General features: G+C 40.3%; 1 protein-coding gene across 10 annotated transcripts in view; it reads left to right on the plus strand.

Moving 5' to 3' along the window:
- Positions 1-25,394, plus strand: part of ARID1B (AT-rich interaction domain 1B) — a 331,009-nt gene that overhangs the window by 295,237 nt on the left and 10,378 nt on the right. For 7 of the 10 annotated variants that reach the window (XM_061378216.1, XM_061378217.1, XM_061378218.1 and 4 more), the window contains 7 exons: positions 743-852; positions 1,594-1,752; positions 7,650-7,859; positions 11,245-11,449; positions 19,896-20,034; positions 21,069-21,241; positions 22,902-23,052. In XM_061378216.1, the coding sequence (XP_061234200.1) occupies positions 743-852; positions 1,594-1,752; positions 7,650-7,859; positions 11,245-11,449; positions 19,896-20,034; positions 21,069-21,241; positions 22,902-23,052 (1,147 nt within the window). The remainder of the gene's footprint in view (positions 1-742; positions 853-1,593; positions 1,753-7,649; positions 7,860-11,244; positions 11,450-19,895; positions 20,035-21,068; positions 21,242-22,901; positions 23,053-25,394) is intronic. The other 3 variants (XM_061378224.1, XM_061378225.1, XM_061378226.1) reach the window with 1 other exon arrangement.

Here is a 25,394-nt window from a genome sequence, read left to right on the forward strand (position 1 = left end):
CTGAATATTTCTTGCATCTTTCTAGAAATCCAGGAACCCAGCAGCTCTGCAGCAATACTACTATACATAGCACTAGCATCTTCAAATAAAACTCCCTTTAGCTCCCCACACGCCTGGGAAGCAACTGCATGTGGTTATCAAAGAAAGACATTTATGTGTTCATTATAGTCCCGCCTCATTTTGGCAGGAAGGGAATAAGTTGAGTGCCGGTTCTCCAACAGAGCACAGTTTACAGCTTATAGTTCTGTAGTTAAGAATCACAGTGGCTGAGCCATTCATACTGAAGTCAGTAGGGGCAGGAATTATCTGCTGGCCGCCAACTTTCATACAAATGTAATTGGGAAAGTCAGCCTTTTTCTCAGATTCAACACGGCAAGCAAAATGCACATCTTTTTTATTTACATGTTTCTGTTGCTAAAGGGCTGCAGTAGTTACTAAAATAGGCTGTTCTGTTAAAACGTAGTGGTCAAATGTGGAGACAGCTGAAGACTACCAGCAGCATGAAGAATGAATTTTACTCTGTAAAGTGTTGTTGTATGGTTTTTGTATTCTCCCTTCCTTCATTCTCCTCTATTTCCTTACTTCAACTGAAGAGGTTTCCAGGTTTCCAGATGCTAGGATAACAGGACGGAGGTGGGATAACTCCTGCTTCATGTGGCGCCACAGTCTTCAGTAGGAAGCATGTTTTTTCCTACAAAACCAGACATAGTCATGCTTAACTGTTTCTCCTGTTTTCGATTAGCACCTATGGGTCTTGCAGATATGATGACAGCCGGTGAGTCCAAACTACCCCTTCCTCTCAAAGCAGATGGCAAAGAAGAAGGACCCCCCCAACCCGAGAGCAAGTCAAAGGTATTTACAATCTCCGCACGTGGTGTTGGTTCAGCCCGCAAAAGTCTGCTGTGTTGTCTCTCATCTTCTGGTTTTGGCCTACCCACTTCTGTTCTTTCCTGCATGCCTTTCCATTCACGTGCAATCTCTTTGTTTGTTTCTTTTCTTATATTTTTTTCTATTTTCCTTCACTGTGTGGATCTGAAAGTTACTAGTTCTCACGGCATTTTAACTTGCGGGGGCAAAGCAACCCAAGCCAAAAGTTGCGTGGGGATTCAGCTGTGCCAGGTGGGTGGGAAAGAAGGGTCTTGCCTGGTTTCAATACTTGCAGCCATTTTTCTCTGCCTTCAGTTGTAGCTTCTTGTTTTGGCCGCCTCAGCAGCAGCAGCATACTTTAATGTTTTGCTTTCCTACCTTATTTGTTCAAATAAGGTGAACGGCTTGGTTTTTTTTCTTTCTTTCATAAGGGGAAACCCATGCTTAGCATTCCATGTGAGCTTGAAATAAGCATGGTGGCTTAGTGACTTCAGCCAAGCATCCAGCAAACTTTCCAAATTATACTAATTAACAATGTTGTTCTTATAACTTTTATATATATATAAATATATTTATATATGTGTGTGTTTTCTGTATGTGTCTCTCTGTTTATATATCTTTTATATATAACAGTTGGTCAGTCTGTTAAACTGGATGTATTTTTTTGTTTTTAATAAAGTTTGCCCTGCCTTTGTCATACTATTTTTTTTTATTCCTCTACCACAGGATAGCTACAGCTCTCAGGGTATTTCTCAGCCCCCAACCCCAGGCAACCTGCCAGTCCCTTCCCCAATGTCCCCAAGCTCTGCTAGCATCTCCTCATTTCATGGAGATGAAAGTGATAGCATTAGCAGCCCAGGCTGGCCAAAGACTCCATCAAGCCCTGTAAGTGGCTCTGTTTTTTTGGTTTTTGTTAATTTTTTTGTAATTAAATATACTTTAATGCTTGCTTGTTTGTTTTGTAAATTCCTTTTATTCATTATTTATCCACTAAACGGTTTTCTTTCTTTATAACTCTGGGTACAAATTCTGCTCTCGGACACATGACTGTAAGTTCCACTGTCTGGCTTCAGTGGGGCCTGAGCATGCTTATCCCAGGGCAAAATTTGTCCCAAGAGTACTTTGAAATAAGAAAGAGTAAAGTTGTGTGCATCATGCAAGTGTGCTGTGTGGTAATACAGCAATTGTTGTGAAGAAAACATCCTTTCTGTAATGCATCAGCTTTCAAGCATGCCGAATGTGTTGTTAAGGACAACTCCATTTCTGTTCCTGGGCCCAAACTCCTTCACACAACTGACTTCACTCTGGTTGCTGCTTGTCTTTGCTAGGATTATTTAAGAAAAAAAAAACCCAAAACAAAACAAAGTGAGAAATCTCCACTGTTGAATATCTATCAAAGTTTGAATTGTAGACTTGGCACCACAAAAACACTGCCAGGTCTATTTTTAAAACATTTTTAAATGTGTATTTGAAAATAGAATCAAAAGTCTTGAAACGAAATTTTCTGATTTGCTTCATTCAGTTACTTTGAAATAACCCAGATTGTGGGTAGGGAAACCTGATGTGTATATGTTTTTAAAAAGCTATTTTTAGATGAATAATGTTTAGTCATTCTCATGCAGGTTGTAAAGAAGAACCTGAGAGAGATGTGTGGAGCTAAAAATGAATTTCATCATTATACGTATCTATATGTACAGAAACAGAAAATGCATATGCATATATAGACAAAAGGCTTAAGCGGATACAGCCTATTTGGAGCAAATGTCCATTTGGTCATTTTTGCTTTGTTGTTTTTTGAATTAGAAAAATATATATTGTTTTTCTTTTCTTTCTTTTTTCCAAAAGTAATAATGATCACAATTTTTCTGTAGAAAAATACTGAAATATAATGCGGTGAGGAATATTAAGGGTTTTTTACAATGTTAATGTGCACTTAAATTAGCAACAATTCTTTGACAACAGCTTAGTTTTCACAAAGTGATATGTTGAAGACTGTCTCTCAGGGCAAACAGAGGAAGGCCAATTGGAAGGAAAAAGGTCTACCCATCCGAAAGCCAGACATCTGGTGAAACCCCTGAGCAAAGAGGCAGCATGGCATGAAATGCACCACCTTAATGTTTTGATATTTATTGGCAGCGGCTTTGAGTCTCAGAAGGCAGCTGGTGTTACTTGTTCCCACAAAGTCTCATCTTTTTCTCAACAGCATTTCTGAAAGTGTGGTACCAAAAACTCTGATAATTTTCTTCGTAGTAGTGTTTTGGGTATTGTTTGTTTGGGCAGTTTTCTGGAGGAAAGCAAGGAGTTACTGCACAGGCTGTGGCAACACATCACGTTCTTCCTCTACAAGGCTACCAAATGATACCAAATGATAGTGCATTCCTGAGCTCATTGCATAAACTGAATAACAAACCCTAGAGTCATCGTGAACATGGAGTTTTTTCCATGTAAATATGCCAAAGTACAGCATTAGAAAAAATAAATGAGGGAAGTTTATGCTTTCAGTTTCTTCTGAATGCCCTTCTGTCCAAATGCTGCTGCATCTTTAGCTTCAGTTAGCTTCTTGGTACACAGATACGGATAAATGTAGTGTTTTGGAATGATCAAAAAGTAAGTCCTGTAAGTTAGTTGATCCCTTTTTACCTATGAAGGCCAGTGTATTGGATAACTTCATTGACTTCAGCAGCAGCCTGACATAGACTGGAATGATTGATTCCAAGCGTTTCGTTACACTTGAAGACAACCTGAATTTGTTCATTAAATCCCAAAGCTACTTCATGTGCTACAACTTTTCCATTACAGCAGAGGATAAAAGCAAGGATGAATGGTCTGTAATTCACTTCACAGTATCCCTGTGATCCTCTCTTTCACTAGTTTTATATGGAAGTGAGGTATGAGAAAACGTGGAGAAGGAATTGTTGAGCATGATGTTTTGAGGGCTCTTCAGGTACATTGGTAAAAGGACACTTCTGCTGTGCTAGTTTTGCACATAATGTGAATCTCTGACAGTGGCAAGGTGGCTTTAAAATTCTTCAGAAGTGAAATTTCAAGTGTGTGTGAACTATGCAGGGTCACTGCAACATGAATAAACAGTAGGTTATGAAAAACCCATAAAATGCTACTCACTGTCTGTAGGTACACATGAACATGGCAGTGAATACACCTGAATAGAACCGTATCTCCATGGTGCTAGCTGTGAGGTGTCTGCAGAGTCCTTCAGGAGGAAATCTTGACAAAGGATTGTGTCCTGCAAAAGCCTCTGCCAGAGATTTGACTTTAGGCAGGTTTTGCTGCCTGTGTATGCACACTCTGTTCTGCAGCAAAATAGGTCTATGTAATAAATGAAATATTGGCAAATTCTTTGTTGAAGTGGGGGAAGCGAACAGTAGATAGTTCTATAAATATAGGTGCTTAAAGATACGTACAGAAACAACTACCCACTGCCTTAATGTGAAAAGAGGTCCTGCAGAAATTTGTGTTTGCTCTGAAGGATTCTGCAGACTCACCATACAAGGGTGTGTGTATAAAACAGTTTTAATAGGTGGTAGGGGTATTAAAAACAAGGTATGGTGTTAGGCAGATTTAATATGGGAATTGGCTTTAGTATCCACAAACTTTGGCAAGGTTTTTTCGATCACACAGTTAAACATGGCCAGTCATACCATGTTAGAGGAGTGCTCAGGATCAAGAGCAGAGTAGGATAGAACTAAATTGGTAAAGGTGCGTGCCACAGGCTCGCATTAGCATTCTTTTATCACCAAAATTATCAGCAAACTTTACAGAAGAGCTCATGGTCTGTATTCTTCCAGCATTGCCTGGCACGTACTCAGTTTAGTTAACAACCTCTTCATGGGATCATTTTGTAATAAACCCTTATTTTCTGAGGGTTAACATGTACCTATAGACAAATTTAGGCTTCCAGCTGAACCTTACCATGTGGAACTGAAGTTCATTTGTGTGTAGTCTAGCTTGCACACATCTGTCATTTTTATATGTTTACATTTATAAAAACAGAGAAGGGAAAAAGATCTTCACTGTTGAGGAACAGCATTCTCCCCTCCAGTGCATTCTTCTAAAGTTAACATTTCGTTTTAGAAGAAAATTGCACCCATTTTACAAAGCATGACAACCTGAAAGCTCACACAGTAAGGAACACTTCTTACCTTCTGTAAGCTGTGAAAAGTTTTCAGATTATACTGTCATTTTAAAGCCTGCTGCCACACTGCTGAAAAGCAGCATCATTTGAGTTGTATAGCAGAAAACCCCAGAATGAGAAATTCTTAACTCTTTCCGTTCTGCCCTGAATCTGATTTGAAAAAGAGAATCTTACCATATAAAAATGAAGATGTAAAACTGGTAAATCTGAATATTCTTAATCAGAAACTACCACAAAAGTGAAACAGAAACTGTTTTGTTGCCTCCTATGTTAGAATATAAGCACATACAAAAATTGATGGATAAAAGCTGAAATTTCCCACCTTCATTTTTATTAGAGTTCTGTGGCATCATAAGTGTCAGATTAAAATTAATGCTAATCAGCAGCGGACTGTTCTTAGTGCAGTTGGTAGTGGAGTAGCTCCATTTTATTCTGCTCTTCAAGCTTGTGTGCTCATATATCTGTTCTCGGTACAAAATCAAATTAGTAGCAACATGACTTGCTTACTTCCCTCTTTCCACTCACCCCCCCTGAAAAATCTTTGGCAAAGTGTATTTGCTGAAAAGAGTGAAATTGGTTTTCTGTAGCACCCAGATACATTGGAAGTGATGCTTTGAGTAAACTGGTTGCTGTTACAGAATCCGTTTGTAGTTTCATTGCGTAATCTGCAAGACTCATGTCAGAGTACTTTCCTGCCAGCCACTTAGTATTAGTAAAGCAAATTCAGCCCTGACTCTGACTTCAGTAGGTGTTGTAACACAACTGAGTCTGGCTTAAGTAAATTCAGGAGTGCATCTCATTTCTAAGTAAGAAAGGTAATAATGTCTGTCTGCAAGAAGGGCTACTGTAGGGGAGTTACAGTATCGGAAAGCAAGGCAGAAAACTTTACAGGAGGCCGTTTATTTAATTAAAATGAATGTCCATTCACTGGAAAGAACAGCAATGGCTCATGGAACTACTGGGTCACCCCCCTTGGCTTCACATCTCTTTCCTCCTGGCTCTCCTCCAGCATTGCCAAGTTTCAGCTAATGGCTGGAGGGAGATACAGAGCCTGTCATATTTTCCAGGCTAACATGTGAGATGAATGGTGGCAATGCTTTTAAAATCGTTGGCAGATGGATGCTACCCCACTGCATCTTTCGTAGCGTTGAGTGCCAGTCCTCACCAGCGCTATGCAGGGACACAGACCAAGTGGGTGGTTCTGTAGCATCTGTGAGGTACAGCTAGGGTCTTCTTCAAGGATGTTCAACTAGAAGTAAGTTCCTGTTTTCATCAGAATAGTGCTGTCTCCTGCTCAAATAAGGAAAAGGAAAAGAGAGAAAGAGTGATTGACTAGATGAGTTTAAAGTGTCTACTGCAATCAACAACAAAGTTTAGAATTTCACTATACGCTTCCCTTCATAAATCTGGCTCCTTTCCCAAAGCTTTATATCAACCTTTTCCTCTAGTGTTTAATTCTGAACCACTCCTATCTCCCACTGCTGATAAATCACTTCACCTTCTGCAATCGGGGGGGTCTTCCTGCAGTAGCAGCAGCCCCTCTCTGCTGTCAGACAAAAGGCAGCTCAGATAGTGTGCAGCCCATCCACACATGGCACAGAGCCCAGCTCACAGGGTTATACTGCACAGAGAAGATCTGGTGAGAAGTTACAGCTTGTGTAGCAGCCTCAGTGCTTTCTGCCATATCCACATAGAGAAGGAAAGGGCTTCAAGAGTTTTCATCAGTTGTGAAGTCCAAATAGCAGGAAAAGGGGTTTGCTTCTGCATTTCTGCCTCGTGAGATAGAATTCTTCTCTTCCACCTCTTTCACTTTTCCTAGTGGCGGTTCAGCTCTGATTGCTGTGCATCCCTTGTTTTCAGCAGGTCTTAATACACACTCTCTTTGCAAGGTAGGACACGTGAGATTGATACATCTGTTTTCAAGGGAGGAGAGTAGCACCTACTGGAGCATTTTTGGCTCAGGAAGCTAATTGTCAGTTCACACGCAGCATTGCCCCCAGTCTCCTTGTATTGTAGGCATTTGCTCATCTGGCTTTTTGGCCAACAGTGGTGTGACAGGTTGTAAAGCATAACCATTTGTGACTCTGAGGGCACTACTCCTCAGTGTACTGCCATGAATCACACTTTAGGCTACTTTTTTGCAATGCCTGTTCTGGAGGAACACTTTCAGGCTTTCTAGCCTATTTTGGGGGCCAAAGAGTAAATGGTTGATTTGATTTGGTTTTAGGATTACGTGAACTTGTGTGGGACAAGCTTATGCTTAATTTTACTCAAATTACTGCTTTCAAAGCACTTTGAAACAAGTGGGTGAGAATCACTGTGTGAGAGCTACCACCTCGTAAAATGACATGAGGCAGCATCAGAAACTTGCCTTCTGGGATTCAAAGTTCCAATCAGCGAAAGAAATATGAAAATGGGGAGTTTGGGCCCTTTGTTTTAGAAGCTGAGTTTTCCGTATATGGACAGAATGTACTGTTTGTGCCTGAACTAGTAGCCTTCATTCCTGACTGTTGTGTGATAGCTTTAGTTTGTTTGACATCTTCTCTTTTTCAGTGTTGTGAGTTTCTTACTTTCTTTTCCCTCCCCTCCCACCCTTCCCCCAACTCTTTTCTTTCTTCTTGCGGTTTAGAAATCAAGTTCCTCTACCACAACTGGCGAGAAGATCACTAAAGTCTATGAGCTGGGAAATGAGCCAGAGCGCAAGATGTGGGTCGATCGGTACCTCACCTTCATGGAGGAGAGGGGCACGCCTGTGGCCAGCCTGCCGGCTGTGGGCAAGAAACCCCTGGACCTGTTCAGGCTCTACGTCTGCGTCAAAGAGATTGGAGGTTTAGCACAGGTGAGAAGTGGTGCTTGAAAGTGAACCTCTTGAAAACTTGATGCACACTCTTATTTTCTAGAGTATTTCCTTCTGGTTACACCATTACTTTTTCAGCCCTGACAACACTGTTGAAGAAAATAGTTTTGTGCTTTAATGTTTGTCTTTAATATTTGTGCTTTAATATTTGGAGTTATCTTGGCTGTGTAATTGCCCTAAAACTCTGGAGTTTCAATAAAAATTGGCCATTGCTGTAGACAGATGAAATTTTTACCTGTTCAGGGGAATCCAGTAACTCCACTAAAAGAAAAAAAGAGGAAAAGGCCATTGGATCAAAGTTACAAGTAAGTAACAGATGATAGAACTGAAAGGAAAAGGAGATTTTTAAATCCATCCTTCCCAGATAGGGATACTGCCTCTAGGACAAATAATTCATCTCTCAAAAGAGGTGTCAAATACGTTGAAACACAGTCCTTCATCCCAAACCTTTTGTGTCCGAGTGTCTCTGTATGGTACATTTGTTTCTAAGACATGGACTGTGCTTTCACTGTGTTTGGAAAATGCTTACAGGACATTTTGAGTTGCCTTACAAACATAATTATTACAAGGAAAAGGTGAATTGCTTAAGCGAGAGGAAAAATGAAAGCGAGAAGACCTGAGAATAAAAAATGGGAGAGAGAAGCTTTGGTTTGTGTTCTCAGCAATTAACTGGAAGTTTTACAAATGGATGTTTTGAAATTAATTGTGAGTTCTGTAAGACTGATCACTACAGAGCAAAATGTTTCCTTGTCTTGCACCATCAGAAGGGAAAGCAGGAGAAAACAGTCAGTATTTGCAGCCTTAGATTTAGTATTCGAAGTCATCTGTCCTTGCTTAATGTTCTTACAAAGCATCCTGGCATCTAGGGGATCACTCTGGCTAGGTGCTAGAAGGTACTGTGAAGTGTTGAGACCCATAATTTCTGTGGATTCAAGAACATTTGTAGATGATCAGTGCTTTGCAGGATGAGGTCCTAAGCACAGCTGTATAGATAAATACATATATGCAGTGTTTAAAATAGGTAATCTTTAATATTCAGATAGAGACGATTTTACACTAATTACAAAATTTGAACTTAAAAATATGACAAATTAGATCCTCAGAAAGAGAAGACATTTTAATAATCTGTATGGTTAGTTCAAGAAGGAAATGCCCAACATCTTTTAGTATCATTCTCAATGCTTTTTTTAATTGTACACAGTATTAGTACATAAGGTCTGACTACTGAATTACATCATTGGCCATTCAAGTGCAGAGATTTCAACTATTCCTGTGATTAAAGGTAGGCAGAGAAACGTAACATAGTTCACCTTGCCAGCTGTTAAGTGCTGTATATGGGTAAGAGATGTTATCCTGACGTTTTTAGTGATCAGCTTATGCCCCCCAGCATCATAAAGATTTGATTACTTTTAGCTCAGAAACTTTATTACAGGTAAATTGTATCATGCAGCTGCTCTGCCTCATACAGCATGATTGTGCCCATAGTATGACTCTTAGCATCAAAAATTAGGCAAGATGGGGGCAGATGGGTTATTCTAGAGAGTCATTCGTGTTTGCTTATTATTTTGGGACACTTGGTGTTGATTTGCAATGACAGACATTATGCTTTGCCAAAGAATAGATGCTGTTCATTTAGACTGATCTTTGAAAGAGCTTGAGTTACAAATGTGTGTTCTTCGGTACTGGTAAAAATTGACACTTAAAATAAAGGCTCCTGGTTTTGCTGGTGTGCCCACATGAATGATAATTACTACTAGTGAGAGGCACAGAGCTTCCTTGCTGAGGCTTATTGAAATGCACCTGTGTCCTACTCTCCTAAAAAGCTGTTGCTCCAACTGCTGCACTCCACATCTCATAATTCTGCCTGGGAAGAGGCAGGGAGCGGAGCTGTGCAGCAACGGTGCATATTCTCTGAACAGTTGCAATTGATGGGGTCCTAACATGAACAGACCAGCTGTTGGCAGTCTTCTTTTAAATGCCAATATACTGGGCATTTAGGCATGAATGTTCCTGTTTGCATTATGCAGTGTGTTCATTACGCACCACTTAGCTGTAAGCCAGTAGGCACAAAGGGCTGTGTAACTGCACTTCAAGCCTCAACAAGGGCAGTTTATGAAAATCTCGTCTCCTTTAACTCCTGGATCCTTGCAGGATGTACCAGGGAAATAAAAACCTGCTTGCTATCAGTGCTATCCTCTAAAGATCTTCTCTGAGTGTCAGCAGTTACGGTGTTATTAAACATTGAAAGAAATGTCAAAAATGTTTCCTTTGCTGACGTGCAGGCTTAGGAACAGTATGGCTAATGATAACCTATGTAGCTATACAAGTTAAGTTGGAGTCATTAAAATCTGAGGCATCAGGTCAAGTAGCAGTCATCATGGGATCAGAATTCATACCCAGCAAAAGCTGAGATGCGTAGACCTTTAAAGCCCATTTTTTTCAGAGCTGCTCCCCTCCTTGGATGACACTTAGCAATTGCACAACTGGTTGAATGAACTCTGAGACATCAGGTATTACAGCAAAAATACTGGCTGCTTGAGTGGTACCTCTGAGTGAGCCAGAGGTATCACCCAGGATGACAAATGAACTTCACTGTTATTTCAGATCAGCTGTGTTTGAGGAACTCTTGAGCAGTCTCTCAATATTCTCAGCCGTACACTGCAAACAAGACTCGCAGTGGAGTTGTGCAGTCAGCATTGTAATACAGAGTATTCCTGGACTAGCCCCTGTGTGTTTGAAGTCTGCCATAATTAATTAAGGGCCTCGCTTCACTCTGCCTCTCATCTAGCCGAAGGATCATTGATCTGTCCCTGCAAAAAGCCCTAAAGAGAAAGGACCTGAACCAGGAATTACAGGCCGAGCTGTTTGACAGCTGGTGGCTATCTTGGAGAAAAATTTATTTTTCATATCAGTGCTCAAGCACTTAAATTGCAGAATAATGCTCTTTCTGCTTTCTAAATTAGTTTTTAGAAGCTGCTTTTTAATTGGAATATGGTGGGTGTGGGTGGGTGTCAGAGACGGGGAGAACAAGCATGAATTTGCTTGGAGATGGATTGCTAACTGAAAAGCATAGGCCCTAGAAGAGTGCAAGGCATTTAAAAGATGCACCATGCATAAGGCTCTCCACAAGCAAAGCATTTTATGTTGCTATCAGCAGGTTCCTTAATGGTTTTATAACTGTAAATGCTGTCTGTGCATTACTTCGTGTGGGAGTAATGAGCATTAGTTAAAAGAGGAAAACAAAAAATGACAAACTAAGATATTAAGTGCCTCTTTTTTTCCCTCTTCCCCCCCCCTTTTTTTTTGTCTCCTGACTTAAACAAACCACATTGCTGCAAACCAACGATCCTGCCATTTATTTTGCTAGGTTAATAAAAACAAGAAGTGGCGTGAGCTGGCAACCACCTTGAACGTTGGCACTTCGAGCAGCGCAGCCAGCTCCCTGAAAAAACAATACATTCAGTACCTGTTTGCCTTCGAGTGCAAGATTGAGCGAGGGGAGGAGCCCCCTCCAGAAGTCTTCAGCACTGGAGATACTAAAAAACAACCTAAGATTCAGCCGCCATCTCCTGGTAAGTCAAAAAAACTGCAGCCTCTTACAAAATCGGCTTTTGAATGCGGAAGGTGCTAGGTTGCAGTTTACATATTTAGAAGCATGTCTTGCTAATGCTGGACAAACGGCAAGGATAAGTATGCTGTTGGCATCTTGTTTTCAAACACAGAGCTAGCTCTTGAGTCAAGTCAGATTTAACTGTGAAGGGCCGTCCGCAGTCGTGTGTCTGATTTGTCATTGCTCACTCTAACATATAAAGGCATGTGCACCAACATACCCTTAATATTCAGTTACACTGGCACAGTAGAAGGAATAGGATTCTGCATGGGCCTGTGCTGTGAGACGGGAGGTAGTTGGTACTAAATGGATCATCCATTTGCCTATAAAGATCAGGTTTAGGTACTTGCACTTCCTTTGCTATGACAGAAACTGCATATTCAACACAACTGTTGGTCAGTAAAGCTTCAGTTGGAGTCAGAATGGCAGATGATGGACTGATGATGAATGGGTCTCATATGGTTGCTCTGATATAGCTCATGTTGGATGTGTGGCAGGTGGAGAGAGTAGAGTGTGGTGTATCCCCAGTGCCAGACCTCATAGTTGGAAGGCACGCTCTCTGCTCTTTTGTTGCTAATCCTGTATGTCAGATGAGTCATTAGCATCACTGTCTTTATCTTCTCATCTGAAAAATCTGAACTGAAATCGCTTTATTTTGGCTGTTCTTTATGCATGTACGGTGTGGTGTTTGAAACCACACTGTTTTCTTTCTAAATTTAACTTAGGTCTCTAAAGATTTGATAGTCATGATTGATGCTCAAGGCAAGACAGGCACAGTACTAGTTTATGATGTTGCCTTCTGGACTACCCGTGGAAGAGGGAAAAAAATCGCTTTGTTTTGATGGTTATTAGGCTTTTCTGACCAACAAAATAATTTGACAAAATTTGTGAACTACCTTCACAATTACTGTTACACAGACCACCTTCTGTTACTGTGAAGAGAATATAATTCCTGAAATGTTTACAGCAGTTCCCTGCAGTAAGTTTTAGAAGGCAGTTTTGGGAAAGTATTAAATAACTTAATTTCTGTTAGTGCAGTTCACTGGCTGAAAATGGGAAGTGGCAAGTCAGGGAGCAGCAAGCTCTGCAGGCAGTTTGCAGGCTGTCTGGCTCCAGTATCCTATTGTGGATACTAGAAAATTGCAGAAACCTTTATAATCACATAATACAGTTGTAGGCTTTACAAGATCATTTCTTATGATAGTGCTTTGTCAGTAAAGAAAACAGTAGCAGCAATAAGGTTTAAATCTTTTTCAGCCTGATGTATTCAGTGTAAGGATTCAGGGAGGTGTTTAGTTAAAATCTGTCTAGGTACGGCTGTTTAATAACGTAAGTATTTCCCCTGCCTTGTTAACACCAAGGGTTATCAGGCACCCTAGCACTGATTATTTAATAGAGAAGATAACGAGGTTACTTTGCAATGCAAGTTTAGAAGATGCAGAACACTTGGTACTGGAAGTGAAGCCTATAGTCCGAATATTTATCTGTCTGAAATGAGCGTAAATGTCCTGAATGTGCACTACTGCAAAAAATAAAAGATGCTGGACATGCCTGTCACCTGAGTAGGCTGGTAAGGGGAGCTGACACTGTTAGACTTGTTCAGGAGGTTGAAGAGGAAATTCAGCTGTTCCTAAAATTAAACAGCAGTACTAAAACTGAAAGAGTATGCTGCTTTCCTCTCTCCTCCCTTGCCCCTCTCCATCCAACACTGCTCTCAGTAGTTGCTTTAGGGATGATCACCATAAATTAGCTGAATTACGAGGTGAAGAATCATTATTTAAATACATAAACCTGAAACAAAGGAATAAAATTATCAGACATACCACTTCTACAGGGTTCTTTTGCATTATGACGCTACAGATGAAAATGGCAACGTTCGAGTTTAAATTTATCATAACACTCAAGCAAGCTGTCTACGAGGAGAACTGAAACTATTTTTCTAAAATAAAAACACAGCAGGACATAGAGACTGGAAGAGGGGGAAGCAAGCAAAGATCTCAAGGTTTGTTTTGTTGGCAAGAAAAGAGCTCGTGTCACTGAATGGGACTTTACTTCTGTACGGAAAAAGGCTTTCCCAGTGTGTATCAGCTTTAGTACATGAAATCCCGCTGAGGTATAGATGCTGCAGAGAGTACAAGCCTGTTCTCTTTAATAGTCAGCTTTTTTTCTTGCTCCTTTTCCTTTAGTATATACCAACATTAACATTTTAACTGCACAAAAGAAGTAGAGTTGTAGATGTACTTTAGTTAATCTGTTACTCTGGCATTCAGAGGGAGCAGGAGCCCAATACAACAAGAAACAGTAGCCTCCAAAGGTCCTTGCTTTAACCATTAGCTTCTGTTATGCAGTTAGCTCAATGGAGGCAGAGCCACTTTGAAGCCAAATCCATTCACAGAGAACTAGTTACAGTATTAGGGCTGAAGTTAATTCTGATAAAAAAGCAGGGGGACTTGTCTCAGAGGGGAGGGTGTTGTATTTTTTCCAGTTCTAACCAGCTGATGCTATGAAGTTAAAGTCTTGAGAGTTTAAAAATCACCTGATAATATTCATAAGACTTTTAAAACAAAATATTTCAATTGCTTATAAGAACACATTGCTGCCTTAGTACAGAGAAGAATGAAGTTGCTATGTAGATGTAGTTCCCAGGTAGATGTTATTCAAGGTGGAAGCAGGCTGAAGAGCAGTTTAGACAGCTTAGAAGCACAGTTCTTCCAGATGTCTCACATCCAAGGGTGGTTGTATTATGACTGCCTTACAGAAGATTTTTAGAATGTAGTTGTGGAAGTACAGTGCAACAACTGTATCAAGGAGACTGCTGTAGAAGAACCCAGTCAGGGAAAGGATGCGATGTGTAAGTCAAATGTATGGGATGGCAAGGCAGTGTTGTGTTCCTTTGTAGAGCTGCCAGGGTGAGGTCAGGGCCTGAATGCGTTTTAGGGTGGTTTGCACTGCTTCGAGGCTGTGCAAGTTGGAGACGTGTTGTGGTAGGCTGAGGCCGTTGTATTATAGCTTAAATCTGTCTGGGTCAGCAACCAGCAGGAGATACTTGGTGACAGGCTAGCTATAAGAGGATGTCTGTTGGCCTTATGTCCTGATTATTGTGTCCGTGGTAAGGTCCATGTCAACTGTTGACTGCTCTTTTGAAGCACAGACAGCCCCTTAAAGAGAGAGAGGTGGTATAGATCTTCATAAGATCTTTCTAGGACCTCTGTGCTTTCCAGAAGTGGGTGCAAAGACAATTCTCTTCCTGTCATGCGTGTTTAATAGTTCTGACTAATACACACAAATTATGTGGCAAGTTCGAAACTGAAAGGAATTCTGGGGGCATAATGGGTGCCAGAGAAATTTCAGAAGAGCACTAGCATGAAGGAGTTATTTTCTTTCTTATTGCTGTGCTGTGGCACTGTAGATTCTCAGCTGCAGTATGTGGTTATGTATGCATGACTCTAAAAATTACAGGCTGAGTGTTTATTCTGCACTGAATGAACAGAATGGCCACAGTGGTACAGCTGAGGATGCTCCTGAGTAACACTCAGCAGCTGGCCCTGATGTCAGCAGAGGTTTCATTACAGCAAACCTGGAAAATTGTGTGCCTGTGTTTGAAAGAGGGAGCGAGAGCACGCCAAGAGCGTGTGTTCCCTGCGTTTCCTTGGTAGCACAGAAACAAGACTTGGGGAGGGGAATGGTGGGGGGGGACACAACGCAGCACCACACGACACAGCCATTCAGTGAATGCATCTGTAACCAAACCCATCGTCTCTGCTGGCGGGTGGCTGACTGAAGTGCTATTATTAGCAGACAGGTGATGTCATGGAGCGTGTCATGAGGCCAGCCAGGGAATCCCCATGGAAGATGGATGGGCAAGGGGTTGGGAAGGGTGGAAGTGGGGACAGAGAGCGGTGCCCCCTTTCCCTGCATCCATGCCCACCCAGGGGGTCCTGCCGCAGCAAGCAGCCCCCAGCCCAGCCTAACTGGGGCACTGGGCTCATGCTGTGTAAATTATCTTCCCAGCGTGGTGGCTGGCTGTTCACTCTGAAGTATGTGAATGTCCTTAACCTTCAGTAACCTTTCCATTGTTTACTTTAGAGTATACATTTGTAGCTTCTGGCAAAAGGTAGGGATATCCTAGAGAGCACGTCAGGCCTCATATTAATGGAGTTTTAAGAGGCTGCATTCTTCTTTCTTTTTTTTTCCTGAAGGGAAAAAAATGCTGGCAAGACTTCTTTTTTTTTTTTTTTTTTTTTTTTTTTTTTTTTAACTGCATATTCTGTTCTGGTAAATAAAGTGTCTTTCCCGAAAGCAGTACTTTCAGGAAGAGTAGGTTTTGCGTGCAGGCTGTGCAAGGAAGAAGCCATGCGGGTGCTATAATCTCCTGCTGCCGAGAATAATATGTGCCATTGAGTGATCTGTGGAAGAGTTTGTAGGACCCCACCTTCTCACTGACAAAGATGTTCATCTTATTTCATTTTGGGTGGATTTTCTGTTGTTAAAACATATTCTTACAAATCTGTTACGACACTTGAAAGGTGGGTATTGCTTAGATGTGGATGTGGGATGAAGAATTCATTAGCTATGTATACACAGGTTTTTTTCCCTGGGCATCCCCAAATCAGCTGCAGAACCATGTAAGCAGCGATTACCTGTTCTGAAAGAACATTGTTGTTAGTCTTCCTTCTTAGTTCTTTGTTTAATACTGAAGCTTATGAAGCACTTCTAAAGCTACCATTTCTATTTCAGAATGTCCACAATGAAAATAAAACATGTACTATCATAAAAACCCTGCAAGGATAGGTGTAGAAATTTCAGTGAGCAGCTTAGCAAATGTAAAATCTAAGGTAAAATATGAAAAAGGCATATGATACTTTCTGCAGAGAATAGGGTTGTTTTCATATTCTTTAGCTAGAAAATATTGCTAATGGCAATGTGTGTAAAATGTATGTGTGAGAAAACATAGCTAGTTTGCATTTAATGTCTGTGCATGCAGGTACCTGTGTGCACATGCTCTTATCCAAAAACTGTTTAAAGTGTATTGCTTTGATGCAAAGTCAAGTGCTGAGAAGATAGGAAATGCCAAAAGTGAGATACAATCTTTGCAACCTTAATTATGTTTCCTTGTGCATATACAGTTCAATACACTCTTAATTACATGGTCACATTGAAAATTTTTCCATGAAATGTTTGTGTCATTCAGTGCATGGAGTAAACAGTGCTCAGTGAATGAGGGACTATTCAATATTCTGTGTTATCCTTACTTGTGCCGCTGTTTTCAACCAGACTCAGAGATTTACTCCTTAGTTTTTCTTGTCTTTGCTTTGTCAGATGTATTTGAGACCTTTAACAAGCATTAATCAGCCTTTGCAATATTCCTCTGAGAGGGACAGTAGTATGATTTCCTTTCTACAGAAGAGGAACTGGGCTTCCAAAAAATTCACAATGTAACAAACCCTATTACCCTGCCTTTGCTTACCAACCTCCCTCCAGTTGTAACCCTGAGAGCTTGTGCAGGGTAGCTTCCTGGCTATAGGTTCTCATGCTCAGCTCCACGTTGAAGACTGCCCAGATCAACCCAGTAGCTGAATTACAGTGGGAGTCTGTGCACCCGCAGCCTGAAATAAGTAGAAACAGGATATTCAGAGAACCAAGCAGTAAACTTATAGCAAGTTAATAATCTCCACATAGGAACAGGTATTTTTTCACATTTATTTAACCAAATCAAAATAAACACTGGAACAGCAAGAGTACTTTCCCTGTCACAGGCACATTTACAGCATTTACCACCAAGTCTCTTCTTCAAATAATGAAGGGACCACTGGTGCTGTGTATGAAAAAGGTGACCAAATACATACTTGGCTTGGAAGACTCACAGAAAATTATTTCTCTTCTGAGGACAACAGAAGAGGACTATATATTTTCAAAGACATATTTTTAGACAAAACTGGCCAGTTACAGCTGAAAATTGTGAAAATAAAATTAGCTTGAGGGGAATTGACTGAAGCTTGGCAAAGGTACTGAAAATCACATCCCAGAAGAGAAAGTTAAGTTGGTTTAAAGATTGTATCTGCTTTGCTAGCAGTAACCATTAAGAGTACACACTTATCTTATTCTTTCTCAAGGAATGTGCTGTCTACATTTATGTTATTTCGGAAATAAAGGTAAACTATTCAGTGGCCTGTTGAGCCTATGGCAGTTTCTTGTAGGGCATATTCACGTTCGGGCCCTTCTCAGTAGCTGATGACCCAGTCCAGAGATTGACACACTTGCAGTCCCTATCCTGTATGAGTCTCCCTGACTCAATGGTAGCAGTACCAGAAATGGCACTTCTCATGATAGCATTTGTCTTCCATTTTTTCATCTGGTTTAGTCATTTAGAAAGAGGCAGGGGAAAAATAGCCATAACCACCATAACCTACAACCACCACCCAGCACAGGTGGGATAGAGAAGAAGTGAATTGCTGATTAATAGCCCACCATAAGAGAAATACACAGGGTTAGGTCATATCATATTTTACAGTAAGTATAGGGGTACACTGAGATGTTTACTTACATAGTTCTAATCTAACAAAATGTGACAATGTGTGGCTTAACTCAGAAATGCTCTCAAGCTTTTTAGGAGTAATCTAGAATCATGTTTAAAACTCAAGGGCAGGAGAATGATCCTGGCTCATGCAGGTGTCATATATACAAAGGACTCACTTTATGTGAACAGGATTTTACTTTTATATGGATTTGTTTTATTATATCACTAAAGCCTTCAGTCACTGTAGCATTAGTTGTTGCAATTGTTGTTACTGTATTAATGCAATCAGAGAGCTTTTCTTAAACTTTTTTTGAACCTCATTACTACGCGAGCATGTTCCAAAAATGCCTTGGAGAGCTGAGGACAAGAACAATGTGGTCTGCACAATGTGGATTTTACATATGCACTTGCTACTGAGACTGATTTCCAGATAGTGTAACATGTGTTACAGATATAAATGAAACACATATAAAAAAGGTGTTCTTCAGTTAAAAACAAGCTCTGCCTGTCAAGATGATGAGTGTTCTAGGATTCTGAGTCAATTATAAACTACTCTCTCTTTCACATACAGAAGAAAAGACCATACTGCTTGTTCCAATTTTCCCTCTAACAGTAATTTATAAAGTTTTGTTAATTGGTTCTTGAATGTAGATAATCAGGCACTATAAAATGCCTACATGACAGTTCATAAAAAAGAAGGACCTCTCAAGCCAAAGCCATGTCTTTCTAAGCCTATTAGATGTGTGATATTTTTCTGTTGGTAACTTTTTTTCCCCAATTGCACCTAAAGATTTAGATCATGCAAGTTCTCCCTGGGTAGAATTTCTTCGACAAGGGGAGTCAGATCCAAGGTTTAAACGTTGTTACTAATTCCCACTTAACCACCTTCAAATTAGAAAACTGCTACATCAGGTCTTGGGGGCTGGGAGTATTTCTCCTCAGTAGTTACATGAAAATAGTAACTTCAGTGTCTACTTTAAAAGACTGGTCTGGATTTATTTTATCATTAGCTTATGTGTCATCTAGTGCCCTTATTACTGCTAAGTCTCATTGGAAAAAAAACAGTACAAGCTTTTCTATACTTGTCATATCAAGAATAAAGCTATTTACCATAGTGAAGGAGGGCAATAGTGCAGTTACTCTGAGATCTCAACATAGAAGTTTTTGAAGATGAAATAGATGCTTTGCAGAATTGACCTGGTCCTGTGACATACACTCTACAATGACCTTAACTACAGATGTCTGTTGCTATTTTTACAGTTTTATTAGGAGTGTTAGCTGTAGCCTTCTGCTCAAATTCTACTTTCAGTGATCACTTTCTTCGTACCCCAGGTTGCCTTTTGCTTTTTCTTAAATACAGTCTTTTGCTATGCTTAAAGATGGCATAGGGTTCCAGTGTGTCACTAACCATTTGCCATGTTTCACCATGGTGATGTCTGCCTTTAGTGGTAAATGATGAATTTATATTCTTATCGCAGTTTAAATTTGTGAGGAAAAGCTTCTGGATGAGATTTGCCCTATAAATGTATGTGTTGTGGCAGTGATTATATGAACAAGCTGTGCCAAAGAACAACCTTCATTTACTCTGTTGTAAACTATAGACAGTTAACTTTGTATCTCTGACCTCTGATTTAAATAATCTTTCATCTAGGTGATTTCTGTTCCTGTTGCTTCAGGCAGCAGATTAAATTCATGGTTCCAGGAAAGATGATGACTATTACTGCACAGCGTATTCTGGTATCAGAGGATTTTGGGGAAGCTCTGAAGTACTGAGATGCATGTTATAAGCATACTTATGGGTGAAAGAACCAGTTTCTCTACTTTATTATTATTATTTCCACAGGAATTTGGCTGCTACCTTTTAATATTTCCTGTTTCTTTAATTTTACAGCAAATTCCGGTTCCTTGCAAGGCCCACAGACTCCACAGTCTACTGGTAGTAATTCCATGACAGAAGTGCCAGGCGATTTGAAGCCCCCAACACCAGCATCAACACCTCATGGACAGATGACACCTATGCAGGGTGGCAGGTATGAAAAGAGTTTTGTCTCATTTTCAGTTGAGCTGCAGTTCTACAACAGTTCAAGCCAGTCTTTCCCAACTGTTAGAGCACTCATCTGATGCTGTGGAGAACTAGTCGGAGTCTTAAAAGTGGCAGGGAGAGAGGGAAGGGGAGGAAGGATTAGGAGCTGCATTAGCTTTCTGAATACTAGAAACGGATCAGACAAGCACCAGTGCAAAGGAGTGCACGTGAATATGTGAAGAGTGCAGAGGAAGGTGGAACCCAGCAGCACCGGCTTAGAATCACAGCCTTCCTGTCTTTGTTTACCGTGTACTCCTCTGGTATACAGGTCCAGACATTCATGCTCAGGAAGGACTAATGTGTGGTTTTAAGGCGTTACTTAAATTCAAATTATGAAAAGCATATATAATAACAGTTGTTGAGATAGCAGAGGATTCAGCTGGATGGACTAAGAGATCCCTTTCAGTTCTGTGTCCTGGAAGTCACAGAGACAGACTTAATCTGAAGTGAAGCCTTCCCACCATTCATTAAGGATTCGTATCCCACTGAAGTCCAACAAAAAAAGTTCTTGTTGACTTCAGCAGGAATGTAGCCAAGCTCTGAACTATGTACAGTCACTCCAAACATAGTTAGGTTCTTTTTTTCTCCATCTGTGATACTCCAGGAAGGATAACAAGAACCTTCTTTAGTAATCTTAAATTCAGACTGAGTTTTCTTCCACTATTTAAAAACCAGCAAAACAACTTAGTGAAATTTCAGAAATATTTAGACTTTTCTATGAGTAACAGGAACACACACAGCTGAATTAGATTAAAACCCTTTAGGGGTTCTTTAAAGTAAATAGCCAGATAAGCCTGGGGAAAAAATGGGTAGATTTTTTTAATGATTGTCTAGTGTGAAACTATTTTGTATGTTCCTCCGATGTATCCTGCACTGATCAGTGCCACAGCATCATGGGTTAGGTGTATAATAGTCCAGTCTGTTTTCACAGTTGTTACGAATAGATGATGATGTTAATGTCTCCTTTTTTTCATCTACTAGAAACAGCGCAGTTAGTGTGCATGATCCCTTTTCTGATGTAAGTGATGCAGCATTCCCAAAGCGAAACTCCATGACACCAAATGCACCATACCAGCAGGGAATAAACATGCCAGATATGATGGGAAGGATGCCATATGAGCCGAATAAAGATCCTTTCGGTGGAATGAGAAAAGGTATTTCCTTTGTGGGAGCTTAAGTATTCTTCCCTACTTCTATGTAATCAAGATGTTCTAGTTGTAAAAATGAGCTCTTTACTGATTTTGCCATTGGTAAAATGGCATCCTTGTAGCAAAAAGAGCGAGGTGTAGCAAAAAGAGAAGTGTAGCAATTGTGTTTCATTCTGGTCTGGTTGTATTTTTCCCTCTCAGGGTCACACTGTTTATTTTAGACTTAACAGAATCCTAAAAATGCTTGTAGGAATACATTTCAGGAAACGACATAAATTCATAAGGTTAGATTTTGTGCAACACCATAGGTTTCTTGAAGGTGGTTAGCCACCCTGTAAATCCGATGCTGGACTTCAGTGTTAGAATATGAAGTGGTCAAGGAACATGCCTGGTTGTAGTAGGGCTGAACTTGGAATTCACAGTGTGGAACTGAGCCAGTCTCCTAATGCTCTCTGTCTCAGTTTACATATTTTCAGAATAGGAAAGCTAATTTTTTTCTCACTTGAACAGGCTCTGACAGAAGGTAATGAACACACTCAAAGTTTGTTTAGTTTTAGAAAGCAAAAATTAAAATCATTATCAAACCTGACTCTTGTCCTTTTGGCCACTTCACCTACAGATGGATATTGTAAAACGTGCTTAAAATTAATCAATCTTGCATGCTTCTCATATAGGAAAGTGGGTGGAAAGAACACAAGCAGGTTTCACAACGTTGCGAAGAGAAGAGCAGATGGAGGAGATGAAATTAAGAAAGTGGAAACTGAAAGGGAGCAAAAGGGAGGAATGGGAAGAGGAGGTCCAGAAATCAGGGGAGGAAATGTATGTGATGAAGCAGGGAGGTGTTTTAAAAGAGATAGTTATCCTGACATGAATTTTTTTAAAGCTTCCCTTTAAATTCTTTCACCTGGACTGTGGATAGTAGCATAACACAGTTGGAGGAAGGGAAAAACCTCTCTGCCTTCGATTCACTTCAGGTTTTATATCCATGTAAGATTAAGTGGGCTTATTGCACTTTGTTATATGTTTATCCTATTGAAATAGAAATGTCTGTGTTCATATGTACTACGAGGGACTAAAGGATAGAGTCTCTTCCTGTATTTGCTTGGGGATTTATATGTGATAATAGTTGTGATTGTGCCTTTTCTTAGACCCATAGAATATGCCCACCCTGTTCAACAAGCTACATCAGGATACAGTATGTTTTCCATGATTAAATTATGTCAGACATGTGTGTGTGCGGGCTTTATGGGGGAAAAAAAAAAAAAAGAGCCTGATTTTGACAGCTTTGTAATCCAGACTAGGAGATTTGCTTTAGTCTGTTTTGTAAGGTCTGTGTTTTCATTCATATTTAGCATTGTTTGGGGTGAAAAGAACAAGAGCAAGTTGATCTTCAGCTGCCTGGGGAAGAAGCTGCCTGGTGCCTGATGAGCTCAATTCCATAGGATGAGCTTACTTTCCTCACTTGCAGCTCCTTACTGTTATAATCATCATGTTGGTAGTGGTGCTGCTTCATGTGTTTTCATCAGACGCTGAAGAGCTTGTCAGATACCAACTAATTCTCCTTGGCAGTGTTATGGATCTGAACATTATTTTAAAATACATCGTTTAATAGAAAGATATCTTCAAGCACTCAGAATAATATATTTCATTTCCCTTACTGTTGCAGTGCCTGGAAGCAATGAGCCTTTCATGACCCCTGGACAAATGCCTAACAGTGGAATACAAGATATGTATAACCAGAGTCCGTCTGGAGCAATGTCTAACATGAGCATGAGCCAGAGACAGCAGTTCTCTTATGGAAGTGGCTATGACAGGAGGTGAGTCAATCTACAGGAAAAAGCAAAGCCCACTAGCAAAAATGATCCTTTCTCTCCTTATTTTCCCATTACACCTTGCAGAGAACATAGCAGCTTACATTTCCTGCAGCATCTTACTAAATCACTGGGAGTCAAACCGCTGGTAATGACCGACTCTAGCTGTTCACAGGAAGTAATAAGGAAGAATTGTCACACCTTAGAAGTCACTCAAGCTGCAGCAGATCAGCATGTGGGTGTGTTTGACAACTGCCTTTAGCTGGTGGCTGGGCTGGACCGTGATGGCATAACTGGCACTTGAGTTAGTCTTCTGGCCATGTTTTCACCTAACCAGCTGTTGGTGAGCATTTTATGAAAACCAAAATGCACAGCCTAAATGTCTGGTTTGTGAACTCTTAGTGAATTCCTTTTGGAGAGTCTGGAGTCTGTTGTCTGAGCTGTAAGGACACCAGTCTTACAGTGTGTCTGTCAGGACCCTCATAGGTTTGTCTTTCAGTGAAGTACACAAAAGAAATTTGTCCCTCTTTTGTTTATCCCAGGAAAGTCTTTGGGGTAAAAAAAAAAAAAAGAAACTAAAATCACTGATGTCTAAGTACTGATACAGCAAGCAGAATGGTCTGGCAGTGTTTGGATTACATGAAGTATTCCAGTAGGTTTTGCAGCTCTGTATTCCTACTTTTGCTTTCATTAGACTGCATACTTTAGCTTCATTTCTTGCTTCCTGAAGGTAGCCAAAGTGGTGCAGTGTGTGTCTTTTAAGTCTAAGAGTGCAGTAGTTTTCAGTTAGTAGTTTGTCAGTAGATGTGTAGGGTAACACAAGTATAATCACATTGTTCAACAGGTCACGTTTCTGGGGAGTCAGTGAGAGTAAGGGTTCCAATGGAAGGTGTTTTAAGTCAAGAGAATGCTTTCTTTAAGGGGCATATCTTATTTTGGTGGCAGTTTTGGAGAGTAAGTGCTCTTTACAGAATGAGGTTTCCTTTGTCATTTTTTAGGTTGGATCATGGGCTGGGTCCTGAAGGCATTATGGGACCACCTGGTGGTCCACCAATGTTGTGCCTTCAAACAGTGACCCAAGCATGTACTCTCCTAATTGGTACCCTGGCCAGCAAAGGTGAACACTGATTTCTCTGTAGTATCTACAATAGCCAGCCAACTAGTGTTACCAGTGTCTGTGAGAGCACATAGGCAGAATATGTGGCCTCTTGGTGTGTTTTGCCTGTTCTTATTTAGGGTTTTACCACTGGTTCAGTTTTCTGGAGTGGCAGAGACGTGGATGAATCTGTTGACTTTCTGTAGCCGTAGAATCAGAGATTAGATAAGGAGTTAGTTGTGTATCTCCCTGCCAACACTGAACTAGAACATATTTTACAGGCCCAAGTTCTCCAGAGCATCATTAAATGACACCAGTTCCGAAGTTTCCACAACTTCACCTGCTTTGTGGTTATTCTGTGGCTAACAAAGTGAACATTTAGGAAGTGTTCCCTTATGTATGACATACATGTACCTTTCTTAGTTTTATATTATTGCATGTACCATCTTGGACAACTGTAGACAATTCCATCAGTTGTATTGGGTTTTTAACTGGCATTAGGTAATTTCTCTCCATCCTCATCATAGTTTAGGAGATACTGAACAGCTATTGCTTTCACTCTGGTCAGCTCCCAAAAAATGTGAGTTTTCTGTGCTTTTGGAAAAATTAGTTCTTTAAACATGTCAGCTTCTCCGGTCCTCTGTTTCTGTGACACTCCGTGATATATTGCTTCCATAATTATACTCAAATTATAGATGTGTTTTCACTGGTAGTGAGTGTACAGAGAGGAATTACTTGACGTTGTGGTATGCAGTACAACTGGTATTTATCAGTCTTAATACTTTCCAAGTACTTCATTTCAGCAACCTAAATTTCATTCAGATGTGCTAAAAATATTGTAGTTGCACTGTAGTGCTCCTTGGAGGTCTTACATGCCACAGGTAAGTTTCCAGGTGCAATGCAGCTCTACCTTTTATGTGTATGCTTCATTATGTAGCTTTAATTAAAAATAACATGAACATCAGCAAAATTAAAAGTACTGGTTTTACTCAGTAATGATGTATTTAAATGTTACATATTGCAATTAAATTTGTACTCACTTCCTGTCACTAGCATCAGACTAAAATTACAATTTCACTTCAAATCAACAGTTAACTATTGATTATACTCTTAAATAATCCAGAAAGTAGCTTGGTTGGTGACTTGCTTGGTAATTCTTGTTAAAACACGAGAATTGTGACTTGCAATCTTTGAGCTGCACATAAGATACATTCCCAGTGCTGCAGCAGCCTGTCTTACCTCTTTGCTGACC

The sequence above is a fragment of the Neopsephotus bourkii genome, unplaced genomic scaffold, assembly GCF_033783945.1.
Source record: "Neopsephotus bourkii isolate Nb327-2 ecotype Australia unplaced genomic scaffold, CSIRO-AGI_Nbou_v1 NB_1765, whole genome shotgun sequence".
NCBI lineage: Eukaryota > Metazoa > Chordata > Aves > Psittaciformes > Psittacidae > Neopsephotus > Neopsephotus bourkii.